Source organism: Alligator mississippiensis, chromosome 1 (assembly GCF_030867095.1).
Source record: "Alligator mississippiensis isolate rAllMis1 chromosome 1, rAllMis1, whole genome shotgun sequence".
Lineage (NCBI taxonomy): Eukaryota > Metazoa > Chordata > Crocodylia > Alligatoridae > Alligator > Alligator mississippiensis.
This window is the reverse complement of record NC_081824.1, coordinates 120,810,342-120,837,762: the sequence shown is the minus strand read 5'-3', so window position 1 is coordinate 120,837,762 and position 27,421 is coordinate 120,810,342. Positions and strand designations below refer to the sequence as shown.

Here is a 27,421-nt window from a genome sequence, read left to right as displayed (position 1 = left end):
GTCCAAATAGACTTCAGTCTGCAGAGAGGCCAGTACTGGAGGTCTGAAGTTAACTGAGAAGAGCAGCTGCATTTGGATCAAATCCTTCATTTATCCTCTCTCTGTTTAAAGGCCCTCTAGTTCTCTGTTCTTCTTTTCCCATTATGATGTCAGAAAAGGGAACAGCAGTTCTGTCTAGGCTTGGCAGCCAACTCTCAGGCAGCCTCTCTACTCGCCTATCAGATCCAGTCTCTTGGGAAGCCTGCCTTTGAGTTTTGGAGTGTTGCTCTCCTGCTGTCATCTAGTCCTTCCCCCTCCTCTCATCTCTCAATCCCTCCTTCCCTCCATAGCAGGAATACAGTGTGAGAGTCCTATTGCTATCTGTCCTTGTCTGTGCCCTCCTCCTGACATTTTCTCCAGTCAACTCTCTCCTCTTTCAGGTAAGTCTACCAAATACTTTCCATGCTGCCACTACTTTGTGGTATTGTACAATGTCTTCAATCAAAGTGCCTCATTTTGGGACTCTCAGGGCAAGAGTTTTCTAGGTACATCAAAAGCACAGGTGTTTTGTTTGAGAGAGACATCGCTGATATGTTGGGCTGCCATTCTGAAAGGGAACGTGCATTTCTCGAAGAACAATTAGAACAATTAAAACATAATCTGATGTGCATTGCTTCTATGTGAGAAACTAGCTGGGTTGCAACAAAAATAGATCATTGGGACTCAGATGTGTCACGAAAGAAGGAAAGTGACCTGGAAAAGTTTTGGATACGTTTTCTTTCTATTTATGTATTCGCAGCCTCTGGTTATTTTGTTGATCTTTGTAGTAAAATATTATACTTAAATCCTGAATATATTAATGTCTGTTCTATAATTAGTACTGTTAGTTTTATTGCTCTTTTTTTTCAAGTAATATGAAAGGCAGGGACTAGGTCACAAAACACATCCATTTGTCTGTGGGGTAATCAGAACTGATCTGGCATAGGATGTTCCAGAGTTTAATATTTAGAACTTCGAGGTTTTGCTATAGTTCAAATATAGTTTTGTTTCAAAGTAATGCTTTAACTTTTAACAGCACATGATGTCTGTTTTAATAACAGTGGAGACTGTTTTATAAAGGCTTTTTTGGTGAATTTCAAGGATAACGTGCTAAATGCCATTGCCCTTTTTAGAAGTGCTTAAAATAACTTCTGGCTGCAGAGCAGGTGCCATGTGTCTTTCTGCTGGTTACACAGGGAGGCAAGAACTAAATTTAGATAAGTTTGACAACTCTCTCGAACTTCAAACTGCAAGAGGGGCAGGAGAGAGCAATTCCTGTGACAAAGAAGGTCATGCTTTTTGCAGTAAGATCAGCAGCCATTTAAAGGACCACTGTTATTCAGAGAGAACAACATTTATTTTTGTGGCTGTTCAAATTTAAACAATATTCCCTATCACCTTAACACAGTGTCCAATTCAAAGTGCAGAATATAATAAGTGGGTTAAGGGGCTATATGACACAGCTATTTTTCCTAAAAATAGAGGCATACTATTATCACATTTTTATATCAGGGCTGCAGGACTGAGACCAATATGTTACCAAATTTGCCCATTACCTTGGGGTGTGCTCATTTATTAGGGATAGTTTCTAGGGTCTTGGTGATTCTGTCAGTGTGCTGCTTGTGTTACTATACGGAGCTGTATTTCTCCCTTCTGCAAGCCCTCACCCCCAGTGGAGCTATCTTGCAGGACTCAGTCTCAATGGGACTGGGTTCCTCCAGTCACCAAATCAGTCATACACACAAACACACACAAATTAACGTGACACGCCTGACCTGGCTGGGCTGATCAGCATGGACAGGCTGACACCCTCATATGCCAAGAATCAGTTCATAAGAGCAACAATAAAATGCAGTCAGACACAAGCACACAGGTAAACAGAATCCCTCTGAATCCGGCTGGGTGTCCAGCTGACACCCTCATGGGCCAGCATTCAGTTCATAAGGGCACGTCTGAGTCAAACTGGGTCAATCAGCCTGTACAAGCTGATCCCCTTATGTGTTTCAAACTCAGCACGTCCCAATCTTTGGCCTCTTGATGAGCAGACCCCACAATAATTTGGGCTTCACAGGGATCTTTAATATAGGTAAAAGAAGTGTTGCTGCAGAGCACGGGAGGAAAGAGAAGCAGAGAAGGAAAAATATACCCAATTACTACCAGTTTGACTATAAAAGTTATTTATTGCTAAGCATATGAAATATATAATAGTACTAGTAGTAATAGACATGCAAAAGAAAAACAAACACAAACAATGACAATACTACCCTGGTTTCACTAAGTATTTGGGGAAACTTAGCTGAGGCTTAACTAATACAGTTCAGGTTCAGAAGTTTATGCCTAGACAGAAGAGAGAGAACGCTGGGGTCTCACCTAGTCCACGGTACTCAGGCTGCAAAGCTGACAGGCACAGTCCGTAGCACAATCCTTGAAGAGAGAGATGATCTGTTCTTCCAGCGTCCCAAGAATGACAGGGGATGGTGTCAGCACAGGAGTTTTCTTCTTCTTTTCTTTTCCTCTTCTTCTCCTTTCCTCCTGCTTCTTCTTTTTCTTTCTCTCTCTTCTTTGCAGGACACACACTTACAGATTTTTATACCCTCAGTTCAGCTGCTTCGAAGCACCCTCAGTAATGTAAATCATTGTCTTTTCTATTGACAAGGGGTTATCTGGTTTGGACCATCTCAGGAAACTGATTGATAATCAGGAAACACTTAAGATTAGGGAGTAACCCAAATACTTGGGAGCCAGCTTGAGATTCCTATGGATGGCAGATATACTGATGGGATATCTCATGGTTTTTTCAAGAACAATAGATAGCTTGCAGCATCAGGATTTTGGATTTTTACTTGTTGTGCACAAGCCTCATCTTAGCATGACTTTTCCAGATCTTACTATAGTCTTTTAACAGACTTAAAGCAATTATTGGGGTGCTCATAACCTTTTGTGGAGAGGACTCCCACCAGTCGTCTTGGGAAAGATATGACAACACCTGTGATTAGGGCTCCAGCAGGAACCCTTAACCATTGTTCAAATGTTGCCCATACCCCCTCTGACTCGGTCTCTTGCCTCAGCATTCCCTAACCCGGCAACCGAGTTTTAGTCAATCAAGTTTAAATAGGCCTCCCATAGTGGGACTGGGGAATGTACGGCCCGAGATGCCTATTAAACTTAGAGCTCTGTGTGTGTGTCTGGGGGGGAAAAGTCCTTAGCAAATCCAGATTAGAACTGGTCTGATAAATGCTGAGCTGGGTGTGTGTGAACATGGGTTGATTAACATTGGAAGCACAGATTCCCCATCACGCAGTGCTCTCCTGCTTCTCTGGTCCCAGAATTCACTGCAGTTTCTGCTTCAGGCTTTCTGTTTTCCATCTCTCATGTAAATGAATGGTCATCTGGTTCCATCTCGGATGCAAATGAGACCTAGGGCAGTTGATTCACTCTTGTCACCCTTATCTGGTGAGGGTCTTAGGTGCGTCTCTCACTGCATCTTAATCAGTTTCGTTTATGTAGAGGAGGGGAGGGAGTGGGGGGGTGAGTCCTTTGTGAGTCAGACAGACTGCATCCTGTGCCAGGGTTGCCCAAGAACACAGAGCTGAGACGTAACAAATAGGACTTTTACTTTAAAAGTTCTTCCATACTTTAATGTACATATCTAATCACAATGTGTTAGGAGACAGTCACAAACATTTAAAAGATAGCTGATCAAGGAAACTCAACATACAATAATCGTATTTTAAACAAGCTGGAAATATCCATTACAAACAAGCACAATTGTCTCTCTTACCTAAGCAGATTGCAAATTCAAATTCCTCCAGCACCTCCTGGGCTAACTCACTGACCATGCTGTGCAGTATTTGGGGCTACAGTGTTAGATATGCTGCCTAGGTGAAGTAAGGCCCTGTTGGCAGCTGAAACAAATGTTCCTAAAAATAATTCCAGGGTTACAAACCAACTTTTTTCCCCAACATATCCAGAAATATACCATAGTTTCAGGATTCCTGAGCCTCAGTATGCAGAGACAATTTGAGGCAAGGCAGGGCCAAGCAATCAAGGGCACTACAGATCCATTGGCCACTCATTCTCTTCCTTACCATATGATGGGATGCAGCCTGCTTGAGAACCATTACAGCCAAGAGGCAATAGTAGTAGCAAGAAAAAAACTCTATAAATACTTCATGCTATGACAAGTATAGGATTCCTGATATACAGTTGGGTTACGTGGAGTAAAACAAATGGAAGATCAGGGACTATATCACTGAAATTTCCTAATGTCCAAAAGGTTATGTCAGCTGTTACTCAGCATTCAATAGCTGCTGCTCGTACCCAAACATAGTTGCCCTCTGATAATGTTTTGTTTATTAATATTTCAAAGTACCTTGGCTGCCCGTAGACATGTTCGTTCATGTTCTAATTAAAGCGCTCCAGCGTCACCTCACTGTCATGTGAATTAAGCCCCCCTGCATTTCAAAATGGCCACAGGGGCACTTAAACTAAACCTTGTCAAATGAGCTTTAGTTACAGACCCCCCATGGCCATTTTGAAACACAGGTGAACTTAATACACGTGACAGTGAGCCATTTTAATTAAAGCAGCAGTCTGGGAACCAGTCTAATTAGAACATCTCCCGCCACCACCACCACCACCTCCAAGCATGTGTATAGGCAACCCTTCAGTCTCTGATAGCTGCTGTACAAAATGAACTAGGTTGGTCTTTGTCTAGATAGACCAGAATCTCTGTCACTGGAAACTTTTAAGCACTATGTAAACAAATGTTTGTGACAGATGGTTCAGACAGGGATGGTCTTAAATCCAGTCATATTTTTTTTATGATTCTGCATACACAGTAGTAGTGGTGTCTCTTTAAACAAGCGAAGTAGAGAATGGATATAACATCAATACATCTATTTAGGAAATAATTCAATATGACCTAACAAGAGATGCCCCTAAGTTTACAATTAATTTGTCTGAGGGTGGCTTTCACTCCAGGGTTTTAAGTCTGGTTATGGTTCATATTGACCTTACAATTCAAGGTAACAGGCCAGGACTTCAGCCTGGTGTGAATTGCTGTGATTTCATTAACTTGATTATAATCTATCTCTTTCCACTCATGGATGAGATGGATTATCACCACAAGATTATCCTATTTAGACCTACATTTAAATAAATAAATGTGCCCCAGATTCTAAACAGCAAGGCTCTTTTTAATTTATCAGCTTAACACTGTGTTTTGTGATTGCAAAACGAGGCGGTAAACAATGTAACAAATATTTTAAAAGACCAGTGCTGACATACAGATGATGATGCTGGGACACAGGAAAGAACTAAATGAAAGGAACCATGTTGTCTTATGTCTGGCTATAAACATGTTGGGGACATAATGTGAGAGGAGAAAGGGAAATTAATATTTATAAACTGGAAAGGATGAAAACAGCTAAGGCAGAATCCTAATTAATTTTATCTGCCCAAATGGCACTTACCCAGCCACATAAATACCGCTTTTGGCCCTTACACACTGTTTGTGATCCTAGTGCACATGCAGTGTGGGAGTATTCCCACATCTAGTGAGCATGCACAAAAGGTTGTGCTCTAGCCAGGCAGGTATGAAATGCCATACACGTGACAATCACTTGGGTGACTGTCAGTCACAAAATTGCAACTAGGCAAAAACCCATGACTAGCAGATATAAAAAGAGAAGGGTGGCCTTTCCTTGTTTCAGCCCAATAGCTGAAACCCATTGGTGATAGCATGGTCCGGAGCTGGGGCAGAGCCACAATCCACTTCCTGCGCACCCCTGCCCCGGGGCATGTGGGCAGATCGCACCTCTTCCCTGCCTCTGGACCACGCTATCACCACTGTAAGATCCTGGCCCCAGAGCAGCTCCCCAGCCAGCTGCACACCCTGCCAGCTCTGCTAGGGCTGGTCTCCATGGAAACTCTGGAGCCACCTCTGCTGGGGTCTCCATGGAAACCAGCCATGGTGACACGGAAAGGAGCTGCTAGGAAATGGAGTCTCTCATGGGCCCAATCTGGCCTGTGAGCCAGACTTTGCCTGCCCCTGCTCTACTTTCACTATAGCTGATCTGTGCTAATGGCCATCACATCCTAAAAGAAAAAATAACCAACCTGAATGAAGAACTTCCAAAGCAAGACCCAGGTCTTGAGTCTCCAGCTAGTGCTTTGCACCATGACAAAAGGGCAAAGCAGCAATAAAGGATGGAGGCTCCATAGCTTCTCTAGGTAACTTGGTCCAATACTTGACTACCCTCCTGGTCAGAAAGGTCCTCCCAATCTCCGATCTAAATTTCCCCTCCTGCAGATTGAGGCCATTTTTTTCTAGTCATGTCCCCTATGTTCACAGGGAAAAGTCCATTTCTAGCCTCTTTGAAATCACCCTTCAGGTATTTGAAGAATGGTTATCAAATCCCCCCCTCAGTCTTCTCTTCTCCAAACTAAATAACCCTAGTTCTTTCAGTCTTTCCTCATAAGTCTTGCCTCCTAGGCCCCTAATCATGTTTGTTGCTCTGCATTAGACTCTTTCCAAACTGTTCACATCCTTCTTGAAGTGTGGGGTCAGGACTCCAGGTGAGGCCTCACCGGTGCTGAATAAGAGTCACTTCCGTTGATGTGCCTAATTTTCTTCCTGCATTCCTGTATGCTACTCTTATATTTTTCCCTACTACTGTGACTAAGTTTCCACTTTTTGTAGGATTTCTTTTTGAGTTTCAACTCATCACTGTCTAGCCAGCGTTGCTGCCTCTTGCACTTCCCATTCTTCCATCGCATTGGGATAGCTTGGTCCTGTGCCCTTAAGAGGGCCTCCTTAAATTACAGTCAGCTCTCCAGGACTCCTTTTCCCCTCAAATTTACCTCCCAGAGGGTCTTGCCCATGAGGTCCTTGATTTTGTTAGTCTGTTTTTCTCAATCCAATATCCTTATTCTTCTGATCTTCTTCCTTCCTTCCTTCCTTCCCTTAGGATCCTGAATTCAATCATTTCACTGTCACCCACATTATCTTCCATTTTCACATTCTCAACCAATTCCTCCCTGTTTGTGAGCTGTAGATTGTGTTGTACCTGACTTCCTAAATCCTTTGCCCAGTGCTAAGTGGCCTCACAGCACCACTAATTCAATAAATGGGAATCATGCTGTAAAGTAATTTAATGTAGTATTTATTATATTGGGATAAGGCTGAGAAGCCCCACTCAGGGATAAAGGTTTCACTGCTTCTGGCTTTGTAACAACAGAGCAATTTTACAGCTGATGTTTTAGGTTTAAATGTCCCTGGTCAGTGCTGTTGACTCAAGAAATAGCAAATGTTATTGAGCCACAGTGTCAGAAATGGAAAGTGAAACTGATCCGAATCTGAAGTAAACTTCCCCAATCAGCGGTCATTGTCTCAGCTGAATATAATGCAGAAAAGGCAGAAATACATGCAGGAAAGCAAGAAATGTAGGTCTTTTCTGGTGTGATCTTTAGTGGTATCACAGGCAACATTAGCAAAGATTATGTTTTTTGATGTTAGTTTGCTGTCAGTTGTGTTTCCCCCTTTCAGTATGTAAAATGTGATTTTCTCAGTTGGGATAAATAGCCTCAGATGCTGATGTTTTTTACATGATGTATTTATCAAGTGAATGCCAACAGATAAGCACAGTCCCCTGTAATTCCAAATTCTATACAAAATCACTGGTATATTATATGATATTCATGTATGATTAAATAGATGAATTCATTTGCTTAAGTTAAACGTTTCTTTTTTTCCCCCTTTTTAAGCTCCAAGATTCTATAATAAATATGGAGAATAACCAGTCACTTGATCTCAAACCTGAACAGCAATCCCTCTCTCCTGCAAACAGCACTACGGCGTTACCTACTCAGAATGGCCTGGAGAAACAAAACACTGAGAAATCAGCTTCCCAGATTCCACCCAACCCCCCTGAGAATGAACCAACTTCTCCACCTGAAACAATAGTTTGTGACATATCAGAAGAGCTGAACCGACAGCTGGAGGACATTATTAAAACCTACGGGTCTGCTGCTAGTCTGGTGGAGGAGAGAACTACTAAGGAAACAGACAAGTCTGAGAAAGGGGAGTCAGTTAATAATGAGGAAGGAGAATACGAAGATGGAAATGATGAGAATGAGAAAGAACAAATAGCTACTGGGGATGCCTCGGGAGCAAAGGAATCTAGCACCAGTAAGGAGCAAAAACTGGAGAAGAAAATCCTAAAAGGGCTAGGCAAGTACTTGTATAACATAAATGCACCCCTTCTGTGAGCCATGGCTTAAAACAGAAATTAAAAAAAAAAATCCTTCATAGTACTGGTTCCCACATTAAGGGCATGTCCAGATGAGCACGCATGTGCAGTTTGCAGAGCTGCAGACCCATCTTTGACACCGCAAACCACCACTGCACATGCAGGCATCCATTACACTGTTAATTTGCAGCACAGCAGGTTTTTTTGACACTGGGAGATTCTGGTATCAAAAAAAACCTGCACCAGAAAAAATAGCACAGTGTACATGGTGGCAGCATGAACCACCCAGAACTGGAGCCTGGCTGGCCAGAACCACGCTTCAGCTGCCAGCCAGGCTCCACACACCAAGATCGCTGCTGCTGTGGCCCCAAGAAGCCCCCAGAACCCCCAGTAAGGCTGCTGGAGCCAGCCCAGGTACTGTTCCCATCCTCCCCTACCCCACCCAAAGGCAACTTGCCACATGCCAGTGTATATGTGCAAGGGCATTCCCCAGGGACTAATAGCAGTGGCACAATTACGTGCAGTTGCTATTTGTCCCTGGGGAATGGACATGTCCATATGTCCATCATTTAGCGATAATAAGAACTTCCTGGTTACTAGTGACCAAATGTGGCTGGTTTTGCAACCTTTGACTAGTTCATCATTTTTAAACAATTTCCCCAAAAATACATTTAGCTTGTAATACACATTTGTTCTTTTAATACGGCAAAACCACCCAATCCAACATTTTTGTCTCCCACAACCATATGAAAACACCGGATTTGAGAACATGTTGTGGGAAGTTGTTCTTTTAGCAAAAGAAAATCTAATCACTGATTTATTCTAATATAATAAAGGGCATGGTGTATCTGTCTGTCTGTCTGTCTGTCCGTAACACTGTTGGCCAGCTGCACATACACTGCCAAGAGGGTGGGCAATGGCTAGCTGCATGGGCCCAAGTTTGAAACACTGCCGGGGAAGTTTGTGGAGGCAGCAAACACACCCCAGCCTCACGAGCAGCGGGCTTCCCCATGTCTCCCTGCCTGTGGGCAAAGCAGGGGTCACGGTGGCAGCATCCCCCCACCACCCATCTGCGATGCCCCTCGAAACAGCCATTGGAGGGGGGAGGCAGCAGGCAGGGAGGGAGGGAGGGAGGGGAGTGGGGCAGAGGGAGGCAAAGAGGGGGTCATGGTGGCAGCTGTTCTTGGGGTTGGTTGACAGGGAGAAAGGGAGGGGAGCAGGAAAGAGGCCCTGACAACAGCCAGCAGGGAGGGGGAGGTGGCAGGGAGAGAGGGAGACTGCACAGGCCCAGGCGGGCACAGGGGGAAGGCGAAGTGGGGGGTCATGGTGGCTGCTGTTGTCAGGGCCAGGCGGCAGGGAGGCAGGGGAGCAGGGGAGGAGAGAAGAGGTGGAAGGAAGTCCCCATGTCAGAGGCTGCAGGAGGAAGCGGCAGCAGCGAAGGGAGTCTTTACATAGCTGGCCCTGAAGAGTGAGCAGGGGATGAGGGAGGGCCATGTAAACACTCCCTGAAATCCATCATTCTTGATGGGCAATTAGCTAGTAATTCAATAAATCCCTTCTCCAAAACTCCTTACAAACAATCAAAACAGTGTTTATTGTGCTAAATTTATTACTAAGCTTGACTGAGAGGAAATTGCAAAACAAATGCATTGCCTAGTTGAAGTCTATGACAAGGCAGACATCCCAGAGATCCATTTTACCTAGTAAACCACTGAAGTTGCTTCAACAATGTGTGACAGATCTATATGCCACCTCTGTGCAGACACCCTGGGAGTAGAAATAGAACTGTTGGCTGCAGAACAGTAGGTTATCTGAGCTAAAGAGTCACTTCTGTTTTTCCTGGTGTCATATCTTGTATCCTTCTAGTGCAGCAGCCACTGTAGAGTAAGAAGGTCATCTTTCCATTTAATCAGTATATGATATACTCACCATCCACACTCAGCTTGCTTAGATATAACTTGACCTCAAGTTTCATAAATTAACATGATCTCAAAGCCAGTGGCATGCTGTAACAAAACTATTAGGCCTGTGCAAAGTGGCTAGCATTTACTTTGAATTCGGATTTGAGTGATTCGGGGGACAGTGATTTGATTTGGTGATTCGAATCACTGTCCCAAATTGATTCGGTTAAATCTGATTTGGAGATTTGGCTACTGCCGAATCTCTGAATCTCCAAATTACCCAGGCCCATCCCCCACCTGCTCTCCCAGCCCAGCAATGGCTGCCCCTCCCACCTCAGCTCCCAGCACTTGGGGGGAAAAAAAGCCCTGACTCACCAGGTGCTGCCGGGTGGGGGGGAACTCCACTGCCCGCCACTGCCCCACGCTGCATGGAGGACTCTGCACGAGACCCCTGACCCCACCCTGCTCCCCCAAGTCCTCCCCACATGGCTGCCCCACCCACTGCAGCTCAGGCCCTTTAAGAAAAAAAAACGGATAAAACCCCGCATTCACTGTTCCTGCCAGGTGGGGGGCGATCCCTACTGCCCTTCACTGCCCCACGGTTCTTCATGAGCCTCTAAAGCCCCGAGGCTGCTACAGGAGCAGTGAGTCCCAGGACTTTTCTCTGGGTTTTTTTCCCTTAAAGGGCCGGAGCTGGCCGGGGTGGGGCAGGCATGATGGGGGCAGGGGGGTCAGGGGGATCATGCAGAGCCCCCCATGCAGTGTGGGATAGTGGGGGGCAGCAGGGATCGCTCCCCTGCCCAGCATCACCCAGTGAGTTGGGCTTTTTTTAAAGCACCGGGAGCTGGGGTGGGCAGGGCAGCCATGGTGGGGCTGGGGGACTGAAGGAGGGAGGCCAGGGGGGCTGGGGGAACAGGGGGTTGGGGGGGTTGGCAAGGGTTCCCCCATGGTCCCCTCCCTCAGCCCCCCCCCCCCCCCCGCTTACCAGCTCCAAGTCTGGCTGCAGCTCCCTGCTGCAGCCACCGGGGACTATCCGAATCATCAAAACTCTCCAAATCTTTTCTGAAGATTTGGAGAGCTTTGAATCGATTCAGACCTTTTTATTGGTCCCCTGATTCAATTCGGATTCAGAGAATCGGGCTGAATCTCCTCTGAATCAAATCACCACTCAAAGCTTCACACAACCCTAAAAACTATTGTAACAGGCTTGCCTTTTGGAGCTCGGGTTGAGTCCCAGGCTTGAAATCTCCCCCCTTGCTGTTTTGATTGGTGGAGCTCATCTCCCAATCAGGAGGCAGCAAGAGGAGTTCAGTCATGCCCCTTTCCTGAGGGGAGGGGGAGAGGAGTCCCCCCCTCCCCCCATGGACCTGATTGAAGACTGCAACACTCAGGTCTGGAAGACTTCAGGGCTCTGAGACGTATAAAAGGATCTGTGTGTGCAGCATGAGGGAAGCACATCTGGGAGAGAGAGGAGAGAGAAGAGCAGGGCTTAAAAGAGCTGAGGAGAGCTGCTCAGCAGGGCAAAGCAGTAGCCCAGAAGCACCCCTGAAGACTTCCATCAGTGGGAAACGGCGGATGGCTCCAGCAGCTAGGCTCTCGGTGTGCAGCACAGTGCACGGCGTCCAGATCCTGGGAGCTGTGTGAGGCGGCTCAGGTCTGCAACCTCTGGTGCGTAGCCAGAAACCCTGATGCATAGGATGGTGCATGGAGTAGGACCTTTGGAGGGTTTGGGCAGCTCAGGTCCTCAATCCCCAGAATGAGACTGGGAGCTTGGTGCAGGAGTCACTGCATGGAGGGTCCGAGAGTGGACAAAGCCTAGTGCTGCACGAGGCAGCCCAGGCCTCTGACCCATAGCAAAAGGTTGAGTCCAGAGAGCTAGATGGTGATCAGGCTACTGAGCCAGCTGACAGGGCCAAGCCAGAGGCCCCAGAAGCCCTGCATAGCGGAGCCGTGTTCCAGGGGGCAGCGACCCCCACCCCAAAGCCCACTGCAGGCAAGAGAGCAGCCTAGCGCAGAGGACGAGGACCACCCTCCAGGCCTGGGAGCCAAGAGTTGCAGGGAAAAGAGGATTCCTACAGGGGAGGGGAGGGGTTAGTTAAGGGCTTCTGAAAGGGGAGGTCCCACTGAGAGGGGCCCCCTAAAGTTATCAGCTTCTATGTAGGGCTTGGGAAAAGCCCAAGGGCATTGGGGTTTTCCCTCAGGATTGAGTTTATCTTTGGGGTTTATCTGTTTCAAATCAGATACTTACCTGTATCTGGAGCACTGGTATAAGGTTTTATGTCATTTACCCAGAGGGTTTTGTTTATGTTACTGGTTTAGATAGCTTATAAATATATATATACATTGTACATATGTTTATATCCATGTTCCTTTCCCTTGTGATAAGTTAATGTAAATAAATGTGTGCATAGTTAAGTCCCTTGACTGTCCTGGCCTGGTTCTATAGGGACGGAGGGAAACTGAGCGGTCTGCAGTTCCCCCACAGCACACCTGCCAGCTAACAATCCCCTTCAGTTGGAGAAGGAGAGTATATACCAAAATTACCTGGGCTACACTATACATCTAATATACAGGATGGGTCTTCACACACCTGGAACTAAGAATAAGGACCAAGAGCTTTGTTTCCTAAAAAAGGGGCCTGACTTTCCATGGTTTTGCATTTAGTGTAATTATGTAATCTGGTAAGTATAAAGCACTAACAAATCAGGATTTGCCACCTGGGCCTGTAGCATTTTAGATTTATTTTGCACTTGTGTGGCCTGATTTTCTATTGCACTACAGAAGAAAGGCTAGCACTACGGAAGAAAGAGATTTGGGGGTCATCATTGACCACAAGATGAACATGAGCCTTCGATGCAATGCTGTGGCTAGTAAAGTGACCAAAACGCTGGCTTGCATCCATAGATGCTTCTCAAGCAAATCCCGAGACGTCATTCTCCCCCTGTACTTGGCCTTGGTGAGGCCACAGCTGGAATACTGCATCCAGTTTTGGGTCCCACAATTCAAAAAGGATGTGAAGAAGCTTGAGAGAGTCCAGAGAAGAGCCACGCACATGATCAGAGGTCAGGAAAACAGACCTTACAACGACAGGCTGAGAGCTATGGGGCTCTTTAGCCTGGGAAAGCGCAGGCTCATGGGCGATCTGATGGCCACCTATAAGTTTATCAGGGGTGACCACCAGTATCTGGGGGAACGTTTGCTCACCAGAGCACCCCAAGGGATGACAAGGTCGAATGGTCATAAACTACTGCAAGACCATTTCAGGCTGGACATATGGAAGAAATTCTTTACTGTCTAAGCCCCCAAGGTCTGGAATAGCCTGCCATTGGAGGTGGTTCAAGCACCTACATTGAGCACCTTCAAGAAAAAATTGGATGCTTATCTTGCTGGGATCCTATGACCCCAGCTGACTTCCTGCCTTCGGGCGGGGGGCTGGACTCGATGATCTTCCAAGGTCCCTTCCAGCCCTAATGTCTATGAACTCTATAAATAGTGCAATGGTAATGTAAAAGATTTTGGTCCTAGACAACGGACTTTGCCCAAAGGAAGTGGATGTGGAGTAAAGATGGTCCTCAGCTGGTGCACAGCTGGCCAGTCCTCTGCAGAAGGAAGAGGAAGGTGGTACCCTAGAGAATGTTATGTATACCAGGGGGCAGCCATATAGGAAGCAGACTTCAAGGTCTGTCATAAATATAGTGGCAGATAGGGGGCCCATGCATGTGTCTATGGCAGTGCCCTTCATTTGTAGGTACAGGGAGTCTCAAAATCTTAAACGGATGTGTGTGATAACAAAGCACAGGAGTGCGATATAAATATCAGCAGTGTCATCAGCAAGGATAATGTTCTTTATGCCTTGTAGTCTGTAATCATGAGGGATTTGGGTCTACAGAGATGTCTATGATAGCTAAGAAGGTACCACTCTGTCCTGAATGCTGCCTGACTTCAGACTAAGAGGGTAACTTCCTTCCCAGGATCTAGTGTAGGAAGTATACTGGGGAATATGAGGGCATATGCTGTGCTCCAACTATCCTTAATTGTCCATGACCCCTAGAGGGGCCTTGGCAATCTGGACATAAATTAGAGCAGCCCTAATCTTGTTCTAATTTATACAGACTCAAAATGATACACGGGGAACGCATCTACAAATGCAGTTAACTCAACTGAATAAACTCTGGCGCAGTTCGCACTGGACCTGGCACCACAGCACCTTAAACTGACCCCACAGGATCAGCCTGTCAGGCTGGAGCTGCTCCAACCGAGCTCAGAGTGCTGCAGAGGGGCTGGCTGAGGCACGAGTGTGCTCTAACATGGGGCTATCCAGTAGGCAGTCCCTACACTGTAGCACCTTCATGCCCCAGCCAGCCCAATCAGCATCTACATATGTGTTGCAGCACACTAAGTAACACTGCCATAGGATACACAAAGCTCTTGGGTCAGATCCAATACCTTTTATTAGGCTAACTAAATAGTAGCAAAAAAATACTTTCTTTGCAAACTTTCAGTCACATATACCCTTATCACGCTGAGCAGAATTCAAAGATTGTAAAAGTCCCCCTAGATAGAAAATAAACTCCATTTTGCACAGGGAAGGTAGAGGGTGGAAGTTTATTCCCCTGGGTATCTCAAAGTCCTTTTGTGAGAATGTTGCTCTGTGATGAGCAAATTAGGCTGTCTTCTTCCATGGAGGTGTCCAATGTCAGAGTCAGACAGGGAAGTGAAAAAAATCCTTCTTTCTTGCTTAGCAATGAAGTTTGCTTTTCCAAATGTTTACTTTTACAAGTACTATCCTACAGAGGCATTTATTAGTTTACTGCAGCCTAATAAGGCCATACGTGTAGATGCTGAAACTTTATTGTAGAGCTAACTAGTCAGCTCTGCAGTAAACATCTTGTGTAGACATGCCTAGGGAAAACCAGATAGTGTTCTTCATCTCAGTGACAGACATGGGTATTGGTCTGTGAATGTATATGTAATACTATTGATAATATAGAACCTGATTCCCTTCCGCATCCAAGCTTCTCAAGTGGGATCAAGGACCTCACTGATTGCATGGACCAGTTAAACCGAGTAGAAGTAGTGCACTGGCATGTGGTTACAAAGGGCTGGTATAGTGGTACAGAGTACTGTCCCATTCTTCCCCAGCTCAGCTCACATCCAGCATGTTCTTTCCATACCCTACTACGTTCTGGCTTTGGAAGAGGGTGATATGGTGGTTGGCTGTGCCAGCTTTACTTTTACATAGGGAATTCTCAGTTGGCTTCCAAATCCACACCATTGTATCACATGAGAACCAAGTTCGCAAACCTCTATTTCAGTACGATGCATAAGACTCAATCACTTCACAAAAAACATTGAACAGATATTCCATATTCTCCCCAGTAAATTGTAGGGAGGCACATTTTCAAAGGCAATTAACTCCCACTGACTTTCAGACCATTAGGTGCCTATAGGCATTTTTACCTTTTAAAATCTACTCTCATAAATAGAAAACTGCACATGGCTAAGTTCTAGAATAGGAACAAGTTATGGACCATTTTTCCATATAACAAAAACACGATATCACCCTCCCTTGATCCAAGATGCTTCATTTCTCACAGAATCGTTTAGATTTGAACATCAAATCTCCTATTTATTAAAAGCATGCCGTGTACAAACCTCCTTTGCTATCAATTCTTTATTTCTTTTTTAAGGTAAAGAAGCCACCTTACTGATGCAAAGCTTGAACAAGATGAATACGCCAGAGGAGAAGCTGGACATGTTATTTAAGAAGTATGCTGAGCTGGTTCGTAAAACATTTGTTGCCTTTTGTGGAATCAATCTATACCTGAAGTTAGAAACAAGATAAAGAGTGCAATAGGCACTCACAGTATTCATGTTAGACCCTTTTATACAAAATGTGTCCTAGAACACTTTTCGGAGTTAAATAATAAATCATACCCAGAGGACACAAAAAAAAAAGAAAGGTCAAGGAAGAAAAGATAAGTTTTTGGAGACAGACAACTCATGACATAGAACATTCGGAGTTGAAGTGAAATCTGTACAAAAACTTTCAGTAAAATGGAGTATAATTTTGAATTCATAATTTTGCCAACCAGCTGTAAAGCTACAGCCAAAATAAAGATTATTCTTCCTTATCAAACCTATTTATTTACCACAGTTTCCAGTCCATTTTTCAGAAGATTCAATTTTATTCTTTTTATTCTCTCAGTACTCTTTGATTTATCAAGGATCAGAAGAGTTGCTCTCGTTCCATATGTCTCCCTCTTGTTTCCCTCTTACCCCACCAGCACACATCTCGTAAATTCCACAAAGATACTTTAGGACAGATTCCAATGTCATATACACTACCCTGACTCTTTTTACCTTAAAATAAGTCCTGTTCTGCATGTAGTTGAGAGTAGAATCCACAGCAATATCATTTGTAACACCAGGAAAGCCAGAAGGGGTATTATTATACCTCTGATTTCCCATGCTTCTGGACTTTGCTGGTTGCTCCCTCCCCTTTTCTGTTATGTGTGTCAAGGTGTCTTTAGACCTTCCCAAAGGCACTGAATGCTGGCTGGGGTATGCCAATATCCCTGCTAGGAGCAGGGTCATAGATTCCTGGCTAGAGGGTCTTGCCCCTCTGCTCAGTGTCAAACCAATTGCCCTATTTGGGATCAGGAAGGAATTTTACCCCATGATCATATTGGTATGGGCTATGGAGGATTATACCTTCCTCTGTAGTTGGGGACATGGCCCTCTCTCCAGGACCTCTTGAGCATATACTGACAAACTTTTATAGAAGCAGGACATTGGCTACTGTGGTTCTCCTGCTTTACCTGGGGCAGGTTAGTGTGTTAGGTCTATGTTGTGTCAAGGTTGATGGTAGTCTTATGTACAGTTTAGATTATAGTTGTACGGCACAGTTTGGACAGGGATGATCCTGCCTCAGGCAGGGGGGGTCAGACTAGATGACCTCTGGAGGTCCTTTCCAGCCCAATTTCCCTATGAGTCTATGACTATGAAACATATATAATGTAGGGTAGGGGTTTTCAAACTTTTTCGATCTTTGTACCCCCCTGGCGGCCAGACGCAGGGCAGTGTACCCCTGGGTGCCGAGCAGGGGGTGCACAGCCAGATACCAAGGTGGAGGAGAGCATGCAGTTGGACACAGAGTGGCAGCAGTCACTGTATGCAAGATTCCCCCGCCCCTGTGTCCAGCCTGGTGGGTGGCACCTGCACGGCAGTGCAGGATGGTGCATGGTGGCACTCCGTCCCCACCTGCCTGTGATTACCCCCTAGGGCCTTCTCAAGTACCCCCAGGGGTACATGTACCCCTGGTTGACAAGCCCGGAGGTAGGGCATTTTACTTCTTGTACTCTCTATCATTACTTATACCTATTCAAAGGTGTTATAAACATCTATTAGTAGGGTGACCCAATTTAGCCAGGAGAGTCCTGAATTTTGGAGGCTGGTCCTGGCCAGCTGGTGAGAGTTAAAATGAACATTCTGGAAATGCAAGGACTCAGGGAGCAATCTAGTGAGGAAGCAGAGCAGTGCAGAGTGGCACAGCATGCTAGCCAAGCAGACAGGCAGACACCATTGGGAGGCAGTGTCCTGCATGTCTGGAATTCCTTATGGTCAGCCTACCCATTAGGCACTTAAATGGACTAATAAACCTATATGCAATCATATTCTACTCTGCTTGAGTCCATGAAAAACTGATAATACAAAAAGCAAATGGGCCCTCCTCCTTCTTGCTGTTTTTTTGTAACTTAATCTTAAGGCTAAGATGACACCAAGTTACAAAAATAGATGCATGAATACATTTTCAGGAATCAAACAGGGTAGAATAGGATCAATCAGGCACCTAAGTCCACTTAAATGTCTAATAGATGGAATAGGATTTGGCTCTTAGGGCCCTGACCCTCCTTTGCCCTGCACACTGTAAAAAACAGCACAAAGTACCATACTACCACCGTGGTTCAGTTGGGTTTTATATTCAAATTGTACATGTACCATTTAGTACAACACAGTGAAGCATTGGATCATGTAACTGCAATCTGAGGCATGAAACCTATAGTGAACTGCCAGTGACAAACCCCCTTTAAATGTATAGAGCCTCATCTAATTTGACGAGAGCTGATTTTCTGCTTCAGTAGGCTGGGGTCTGTGTGGGAACAAATATCTTCCCAAGCTGAGCTCATTGCAGGATTTGGACAAATTGGCTGCATCCAGATGAGCTCCGATGTGCAGAATGTGGCACCACATACCATATATGCAGGCATTCCTCATGCTGCTACCTTGCAGTGTTGGGGGGCAGGTTTGACTCAGGGAGATCTCGGGGTCAAAAAACTGACACCGAAAAAAAGGCAGGGTGGTGCAAGCCATTGTTTTGGAAATGTACTCTGGAGTTAAGAATTACAATTAGCTCACTACACAGTATTGGAGGAGACAGTAGGTCAAGTTTATACTTTTGACAACACTCAAAAGAGAGAAAAACAATAGAAGTTATTGGTATATCATATTTGAGCCTACCCACCTCAGGCAATGTTTTTCTCAGTATATTGGTTCCTGCACTGTTTGCCTCCTAAAACAGATTAGGGAAAATGGAGAAACTAAGTGTGGTTTTGCATTATCAAGTTAATACATATTGGAGATTAGTGGAATCCTTACCTTCAGAAGCGAGCATTATTTTGGACACTCTATAGCTACTAAGAATGATTGACAGTTTTACTTTACCTTTTCTTTATATACATATGTTTGTATGTAAACATATATTAAAAGGAAATCCTACTATTTTTGACATCTTCTTTAAGGTTTGGATATGATTTTATTGATAAAATACCAGGGCTTAAAAAAGCCGGTAAACTGTAAAGTTGAAAACACATTTAAATAATTTAAGATAAAAAATGTGCTTATTGAAAAAGGGGGAAGAGATATAGAAAACCAGAAAATACAGAGTCAAACTTAAACTTAAAAGAACCTAATATATCAAAAAATATAGAAATGAACAGTCAAGGTAGCAACAACCATAACTTTACCCTGTAACCATGCCAGCCACCCACTTCCCCTTCTTTGTTCTTTTCATACTTTGTAAGATGCGCTATTTTTGGATCAAGACTTTTTCTAAATGCCACAGGCTGTAGCTATCATACATACAGAAATGCCGCTGAATTTTTGCAGAATATTAAAAATCTGCCTCACATACCATTGATTTTATAATTGGTTTTATATACAAATGTATCTGAAACTGTGAGTGGTGTTTTATCACAAAACTAAGTTGATTTTTTTTAGTGAATGTTCTAAATTCATATCCTGGGCCTCTGTTCTTCTACTGAGTTTAATGGGACTTAGGCATGTATTTAAAGGGACGTTATGTTTATGGTACAAGTTAAAGCATTATTCCTTCTACTATAACTTAAACTCTGGCATATTTAGAGAGAGGTAGTTGGCCATATTAGTCTGAAGACAGGAAGAAGCCAAGAAAGGGTTGCGCCTTAGAGACCAACTAACTCAGAAGCACATAGTCTTTAAGGGCATGCGTAGACAAAACAGGGGCCCTAAATTGAAGCGGTGGGTTTTCAAAAACACTGCTTCAATTTAGGGTTGATTAAACCCCTATGTCATGTACACACCTCGCTGACTAACCTGCCTCTCCGGCAAGGAGGGGAGGGCGAGCTGCTGGCCATTAGTGCAGTCCCTGGGCTGCAGGGGGAGCTGGTGCTTCCCTCCACAGCTCCCCCCCCCCCCCAGGCAGCACCCACCCACAGGCACCCAGGGGGCACTGCAACCATGAAGGGAATCACCAGGCCCCCGAGCAGTTCAGGCAGGCAGGCTCCAGGGGGGAAAGAAAAAAAAAGATCAGAGGCTCCCTGCTTTTCTTAGGTGGAGCCTGCTTTCCTGGGCTGCTGCCATGCTGCCTGCATGGGCTTCCTGCAGAGCCCAATGCTTTGCTCTACGGCTGTAGGGGCAGCAAACTGTGCCCCAAGTCATTAAAGGTGCATTATGCCACTGAATTTCCTATAGTGGTTGGAATTAATATGCAATATGCCACCAAAGCATGCAAACACCGACACCATTAAAGTGGTGCTAAAGCATTTAACCCGCTTTAAAGTGTCATACACACATGCCTTTCATTTTGTCTACACATGGCCTAAAGTGCCAACGTGCCCTGCTATATTTAAAGACATTTTGAACATAATAGAAAATTTTGGTCCATACAGTCAGGGCTCCTAACAAAGGGAACAAATGAAGCAAGAGTGCATTTTGATCCACACTGACCCTGCCAATGCAAATTGATTAATAACATTAACTCAGGGCTTGCTGAAAAATCCTCATAGAATTAAATCATCTTTACTGGGTTGCATGGGGCCCTTTCAGGATCTCTTGAGCATATATTGACAACCTTTTATAGAAGCAGGACATTGGCTGGACAGGTTCGGGTGTTAGGTCTATGTTGTGTCAGGATTGATGGTAGTCTTATGTACAGTTTATGGTTGTAAGGGACAGTTTGGATAGGGATGACCCTGCCTCAGTCAGGGGGTCAGACTAGATAACCTCTGGAGGTTTCTTCCAGCCTTACTTCTCTATGGGCATGACTACACATTGCCCTATGGCAACTTTGGTATTGCGGCACACGGTTAGTTTTAAGCCACTACTTCGCCATAGCAGCGCACTAAAATGAGGGAGCGTGCCACTGAGGCAAAGTAGCTGCTGGTTACATGTAGACTCACGTGATCACTACATTGCTATAGCGCATTATACAGCAACATAGTGCATCACCATGACGATTCTGTATGATTCCATGATAATGTTAAAGCTGAGATGCAAAAGTATCTGAAGCTGCCGATTGCTTTCCTTTGCAATCTGACTTGATGTGATTTGATTCATAATATAGTTGGTTCAGTAACACCAAGATAAATTGGAGACCATATGCAGAAATTCACCAAGCAACAGAAATATAAAACATTACTCACTACGACTATCGTTCTAATCTGAGCTACATATCACATAACCTAAACTAACAACCTCTCCCCCTTGTCCTTTTCTGGGTTATGCCTATCATCAACAGTACTTTATTGTTTAGTTTTATGTAAATAATCAATGATCAGGTAGACATGCTAAGTCTAGTACACATATTTATTCATAAATATGATAATATGCTGATAGGACAGACCAGTGGTTTTCAACCTCATTAGATTCGAGGCATCCTCATTAAACTCAAGGCAGTCCTCAGAAAATGCTAGCTCTTAGCTTTCACTGGTTTCTTGACTATGGAAAAATAATAGAGAAATTCTTCTGTTGCAAAGAACTCAGATAAGATCACAAGTGCTCAGAATGTTTTTGATACCGTGAAGTCCTCTTTGAAATCTCAGGGTTTATTGGATGAATCATGTGTAGGTATTTGCACACCTAACATTGCTAATATTGTGTGGCAGTACCGCACAAAAGGATCTCATGGAACGGTGAGAATCACTGGTATAGAGGAAAGGAAAGTTCCCTTGGAATAAAAATAAAGATGTAAATATTTCAAAGATTACTCTGTGGTATTTCTGTTGACACGTGGGACTTGCCTGATTTGAAAAATGGACATTCAATACTGCTCACAAACATGTGCCAGGATCAGTGAACAGTATATGGAGCATAGTTTTTAATGTTACACTGCCTTGTTTTTTTTCCCTCAATGTGGGCTCTTGAATTTATAGTAGAATACTGTAACATCAACAGAAAGGTATTAAAGTCCGTGGAGTATTTTATGGAGACTGCAGCACCTCTTATTCCATGCAAATGTTGGAGGCCAAGTATGTGCCTGACCACAGTGAAAATTATATTGTGCTTGTACATATATAATAGAAGGGACTGTGGGGTTTTTTGGGTGTTTTGTTTTGTTTTATGCGGAACAGAACATTTTTTTAGGAGGTGATAGGCCTCTAGTCAGCTTGACTAGATTTCTATCCTGTGTCCAGTGTGAGCAATGGTATTATAGGGCTGTTTCTGCAGGTCTTCAAAAGCTGACAGAACCCAAGTGCTACCCACATGTGTAATTTCGTTAACAAATATTTGTTAACAAAACTAGAATTCTTGCATCTTGATGCTGTACCTCAGGATGTGTGTGTCCTGATCAGCATGGTATAACATGAACCCCTTGAACAACACAACTCCCTGGTGCAAGCAGACCTCTTACAGGGCCTTTTTGGAGAGGAAATTTTGCTTGGGATAGGCTAGTTGTTTGTTAATTTGCTTGTGGGTTGGGTTTTGTTTGTTTGTTTGTTTGTTTGTTTGTTTCAATGGGTGCATCCACACAAGTGTGCATGTGCCCCTTTCAGTGTCTCAAAGCCCTTTGAGATGCTGCAAGAGGTACCTGCGGGAACAAATAAACGCTCCCCGCACTGCAAATTTACAGTGTGGAGGCAAAATTAGACCCCAGGATATCCAGGGATCAAAAAAATCCATGGGAGAAAAAAGCAGGGCAGGCAACCGGAGGGCTGGTCCTCCACAATGATGCTAGGGTAGCAGCCAGAGTATCTCTATGGCTGGCCCTTGCCCTGGTGCTGACGCACGCTGCTTGCCAATGAGGGGCAGGCACTGTGCCAGCTGCAGGGAGCTAGACCCGGGCTGCTGCCGGAAACTAGAGGGTGGAGGAGCTGGAGGAGGGGGACAGGACCATGGGGGGACCCCACCGACCCCACCTGCACCCCCAGACCCCGATTGCTGCCTGTGGGGGCCATGTGGCCCCTGTTGGGGGGGCTGTAGCCCTGTGGGGGGGCAGTCTGTGAGCTGTGCAGGGGGAAGTGCCCTGTGGGGAGCAGGGTGCCCACCCCTCCTGAGCAGCATCCCCTCACAGTCCCTCTACAATCCACCCACACCTACCCACACACCCCACAGCCTCTCATATCCCTCCACAGCCACCCACATCCCTCCATCCCCCTTCTCCCCCTGTCCTGCAAACCCCACATTCCCCCAGCAAACACCCTGCGTGCCCAGCTGCCAGACAGGATGAAATCTGCTGGCAGGAACTGTGGCTGCAGGGGCAGCTGTCCCCACATCCTGGTTAGTGAAGGGGTCACAGAGAGTTCTAACTGCTCTATGGCTTCCAAATTGCTTGAACACCGTAGATATAGCAATAAAACATTGCCCAACTGATTGCTGTCTCTCTGTCTCTCACATATATATAGTGGTTTTTTGTTTTAATTGTGGAAGAACATGGATTTGGGGGTATTTTACATAGTGACTTTGGGATTTTTTTATCGGGGATTTTTCAGTTTTCAAATAGGGCACACCAGAATTCCTGCTAGGAAGGCAAGTGGCAGGACCCAGGCAGAAGAGCCTGCTCAGAGCTGGCATCTTGGATCCAGCTGGCTGTGGCTGACCTCCTGGCCAATTGGGGCCAGGAGGACATGTTTTGACAGTTCAAAGCAGGCCACCAAACTGGGAACATCTACCAGGTGATAGCTGCCCAGATGGGCAGGCAAGGGCACAAATGGCAGTAGTGCCACACAAAGGCCAACTCTGCAGCCACAGCCCACTGGCAGGGAACTCTCAGGGCTGCTTCAGCTGGCACAAGTGGTAGTGTCCCCAGGTGCCAATTGGCTGGGCCCCAGAAGCTCCTGAGAGCGAGTAGCCCTGAGCTACTTGACAGGGTAGGTTTTTGTACTGATGGGGCCAAGAGAGGGCAGTTATTTATACTGCTGGGGATAGAACAGGTGCTGGCCCTGGGCTCTAGCTCCCACTGGCTGCAGCTCCGGGAGGAGCCAGGCAGGGTTCTTTTGCCCTAAATGGCACAATTTGCCCCACACCAAAGTGCATGTCCAGGCACATGTGCTGAGGCAAAAAGCTACAGCTCAAATTTGCACCACTTCTACTTGAGCTGTTGCAAGCACACATGCTCGCACGTGTAGATGCGCCTATGCAGAGGTGCAACAGAGCAACAGTGACTTCTGGCTGCTGGTGCTGCCAGTGCAGACATGCAACTGTGGCAGCAGGTGTTATTTTGCAAAACCCTGCCACAAGTTGGCACCCAGGGCTGTTGCTCCAATCACCTTGCCTTAGTTATGCTACTGGGGTTATGGATAGCAGGGGTTTCACTATTGTTAATGACATTCTTAGGGCAGAAATGCTTTTTCTAAAAGGATGGGGGGGTTCATATTTCTTCAGTTTCTTCATATTTCTGACCTGTAGATATCAAGACTTGTGCATTTCACAGTTGAATAAATAAATCACTGTCTGTACTGCTTTGGTTAGTCACATGGTATTTTTCTGGTCACTGAACAGATGCCTTATATAACTAATAATATTGACCTGAAGAAGATTGCATTGCATTTGAAAGCTTGTCTAAGTCTATCCCAACCATACAGTTGATCCAATAAAAGATATTATGCACCAAAATCCTTGCCTCTCACATATTTCCTGGATCATCATGGCTATAGCATCATTCAAATGCTAATAGGCCCTGTGAAATTCAGACTTTCTATTCCACTGTAATCATTTCCTCAGAATTGTACTGTGGCATTGCAGAAGTCAACTGACAGTCAGGCAACAGAAATAATACCATGTAACTTCTATAACTGACCAGCATAGCGCAAATAATGCGTTGCTTAATTTTTTTGTAGAATCTGCAATGCCAGCTAAGGAACAGCATCAGTTATTACCAAACTTGAATTAAAAAATTGTCTTCCTGTGTACTTGTTAGAATTAGGCAATGGAAAATATTTGAAAACTTTTGCCAGATATTTACACCAGCCATTACTTTATAATATTATTATCCTATGCCCTAAAGGAATTTTTACAACTGAAGGATATATCATCAGTGACAACAGAAACCCATAGAAGGTGTCTCCCCACAAGTGCGAACTTGAGTTTCCCCAGGGACAAACAGCAGCAGCACATATTTGTGCTGCTGCTACTAGTCCCCAGGGAAAGCCCCTGCACACACATTGTGGCACACAGCAAGCTGCCCCAGGTGGGGTAGAGGAGGCTGGAGCCAGCACCTGGGCTAGCCCCAGCAGCCTTATCTGGAGTCCTGGGGGTCTCCCAGGGTTGCAGTGGCAGCGATCCGGGCATGCAGAGCCTGACTGGCAGCTGGAGTGTGGCTTTGGCCGGCCAGGCTCTCATTTCAGGTAGCACACACTGCTGCCACATGCCCTGCCCGGCTTTTTTCTGGCACAGTTTCCTTTTACACTGGGAGATCCCGGTGTAAAAAAAACTGCTATTCTTCAAATTAGCAGCATGGTGAATGCCTGCATGTGCAACATGTGCATTTTGCAGTGCTGCAGATGGGTTTTTGGTGCCACAAACTGCATCTGCGTGCTTGTCTGTATGCACCCAGAGAGGCTACATTCTTGATCTCCAGGTGCCTTTCTTTTAACAGATGCCTAAAAAGAAAGAAAATATAGCATTTTTCCTTTTCCTGATATATCTGCCTGCCCCTCACAAATCCCATTGCACGAGTCTCCAGTTACTGCCTCAGTTTAAACAACTAAACAAAAACTAAGATAATAACCAGGAATCAGAATTCGGAGCAGAGGTGATATCTTTTATTAGACCAACTAGATATTTGCAAAAAAATATATTTGCAAGCTTTCAGGCACAAGTCCCCTTCTTCAGTCATAGGAGAGAGCAAAGATTGTAAAAATTCTCCTCAGTAGAAAAGAAAATGAAATATGAATTTTCATTTCTACCTAGGAGAACTTTTATAATCTTTGCTCTCTCCTATGCCTGAAGAAGGGAGCTTGTGCCTAAAAGCTTGCAAATCAAGAATTTTTTTTGCAAATATCTAATTGGTCTAATAAAAAATATCACCTCTGCCATGAGTTCTGATTACTTTTGTTTCTAAGATAATAACCAGGTATTCAAAATAAATTTGGATCTGGCAAACTGAAGAAGAAAAAGTTGAAATAAGAGAATGGAATATTAAAAATTACTTCTTTCCCCTTCAATGCTTCCACACCATTCATTGGGCTATTGTAGAAAGTAGGTTTGTGATTTTACCATAAGCAGTTTGCTTTTTTTCAATAGGTGCTAAAAAACACAAGCAAGTTTCTAAATGCTTATGAAAGAATGAGATTGAACTGAAAGCCCCGTGTACGTATTCTTTCCCTTCTTTTCTTCCCCTCTCTCTTTAGCTGGAAGAACATCGTGCTGAGCAGAAAAAACTGAAGCACCTGCAGAAGAGACAGGCACAGATCATCAAAGAGAAGGACCAGCTGCAGAGTGAGCACAGTAGAGCCATCCTTGCCCGCAGCAAACTTGAGAGTCTCTGTCGAGAGCTCCAGAGACACAACAAAACCCTCAAGGTAAGTAAGGGGCCTCTCAAATTACACAGCAGGATATAAACTCCATACTGACTGGGCAGGCTCAGAAACCTCCTCATTCTGGTCTACCATCATACTGAAAAGAATTTTTACAGGAACGTACACAATATACAATTATTTACAGTGCGTTTGATTCCTATTTACATTAAGGTTGCTTAAAACAGCTCCTAAAGAAGACACTTTACAATGAGAGTTCAGATAGAGTCCAACTTTTCTTTACAGCAATGGTATGGGATTTTTGGACTCTCAGAATTGTGAGATAAGCCTTATGGTACACAAAATTTGGATGCAATAAGCATGCATATAAATGTATAAACATACAGAAATTATTTATGTAGATAATTTGTGTTGGTAAATCTACAGGTACAAATTAAAGTGTGTGTGTGTGTGTGTGTGTGAGCACGTGCGTGTGCGCGGGCGGGCACACGCACACAGGTGATTTTCTGCCAAAGATTCTCTATAGTTTCTCAGGTATCTTGATATAATTTGGACAGTGGCATATTTGGAAAAGAGGAATTAATATTGACCAAGGAAAGACATCGGCCTGATTTGCCTTGAAGATGGGAGGAATGTTGATTGGGTGCACAAAAAACTTCTGAACTTACAATATGAGTTTGAGAGAAAAAAAATTAAGGGGTATGATGATTTAAACTATGCCTCGCTCTTCCTTGATATATTATGCCATTTAGATGCTAAATCTAAAACATAGCCAGATATCTTTAAAGGTCTAATTCTCTATATATTTTCTTTCGGATATAAACATTCTAACCAGGTATAGCTATGTGTGCTAAACTTCTGTTCTGTTACTGGTATAAACCAGTTTTGTGTTCTGAACTTCAGTCCTGTTACATGTATAAACCAGTTGTGCTTGCCAAATTTCTGTTCCCTTATGGGTATAGACTGGTTTCCGATCGCTTATACTGGTAAAAGTGTAATGTCTGTACCTGGCTAAATG

The 27,421-nt window shown here is 44.6% G+C and overlaps 1 protein-coding gene across 1 annotated transcript in view; it reads left to right on the top strand.

Moving 5' to 3' along the window:
• The first annotated feature begins 218 nt into the window (after positions 1-218).
• The window catches only part of TXLNB (taxilin beta), a 60,955-nt gene continuing 33,752 nt past the window's right edge, over positions 219-27,421 (top strand). Inside the window, exons 1-4 of the mRNA XM_006267452.3 lie at positions 219-419; positions 7,786-8,251; positions 15,862-15,953; positions 26,278-26,448. Coding sequence (XP_006267514.2) covers positions 7,807-8,251; positions 15,862-15,953; positions 26,278-26,448 — 708 coding nt within the window. The 5' untranslated portion in view covers positions 219-419; positions 7,786-7,806. The remainder of the gene's footprint in view (positions 420-7,785; positions 8,252-15,861; positions 15,954-26,277; positions 26,449-27,421) is intronic.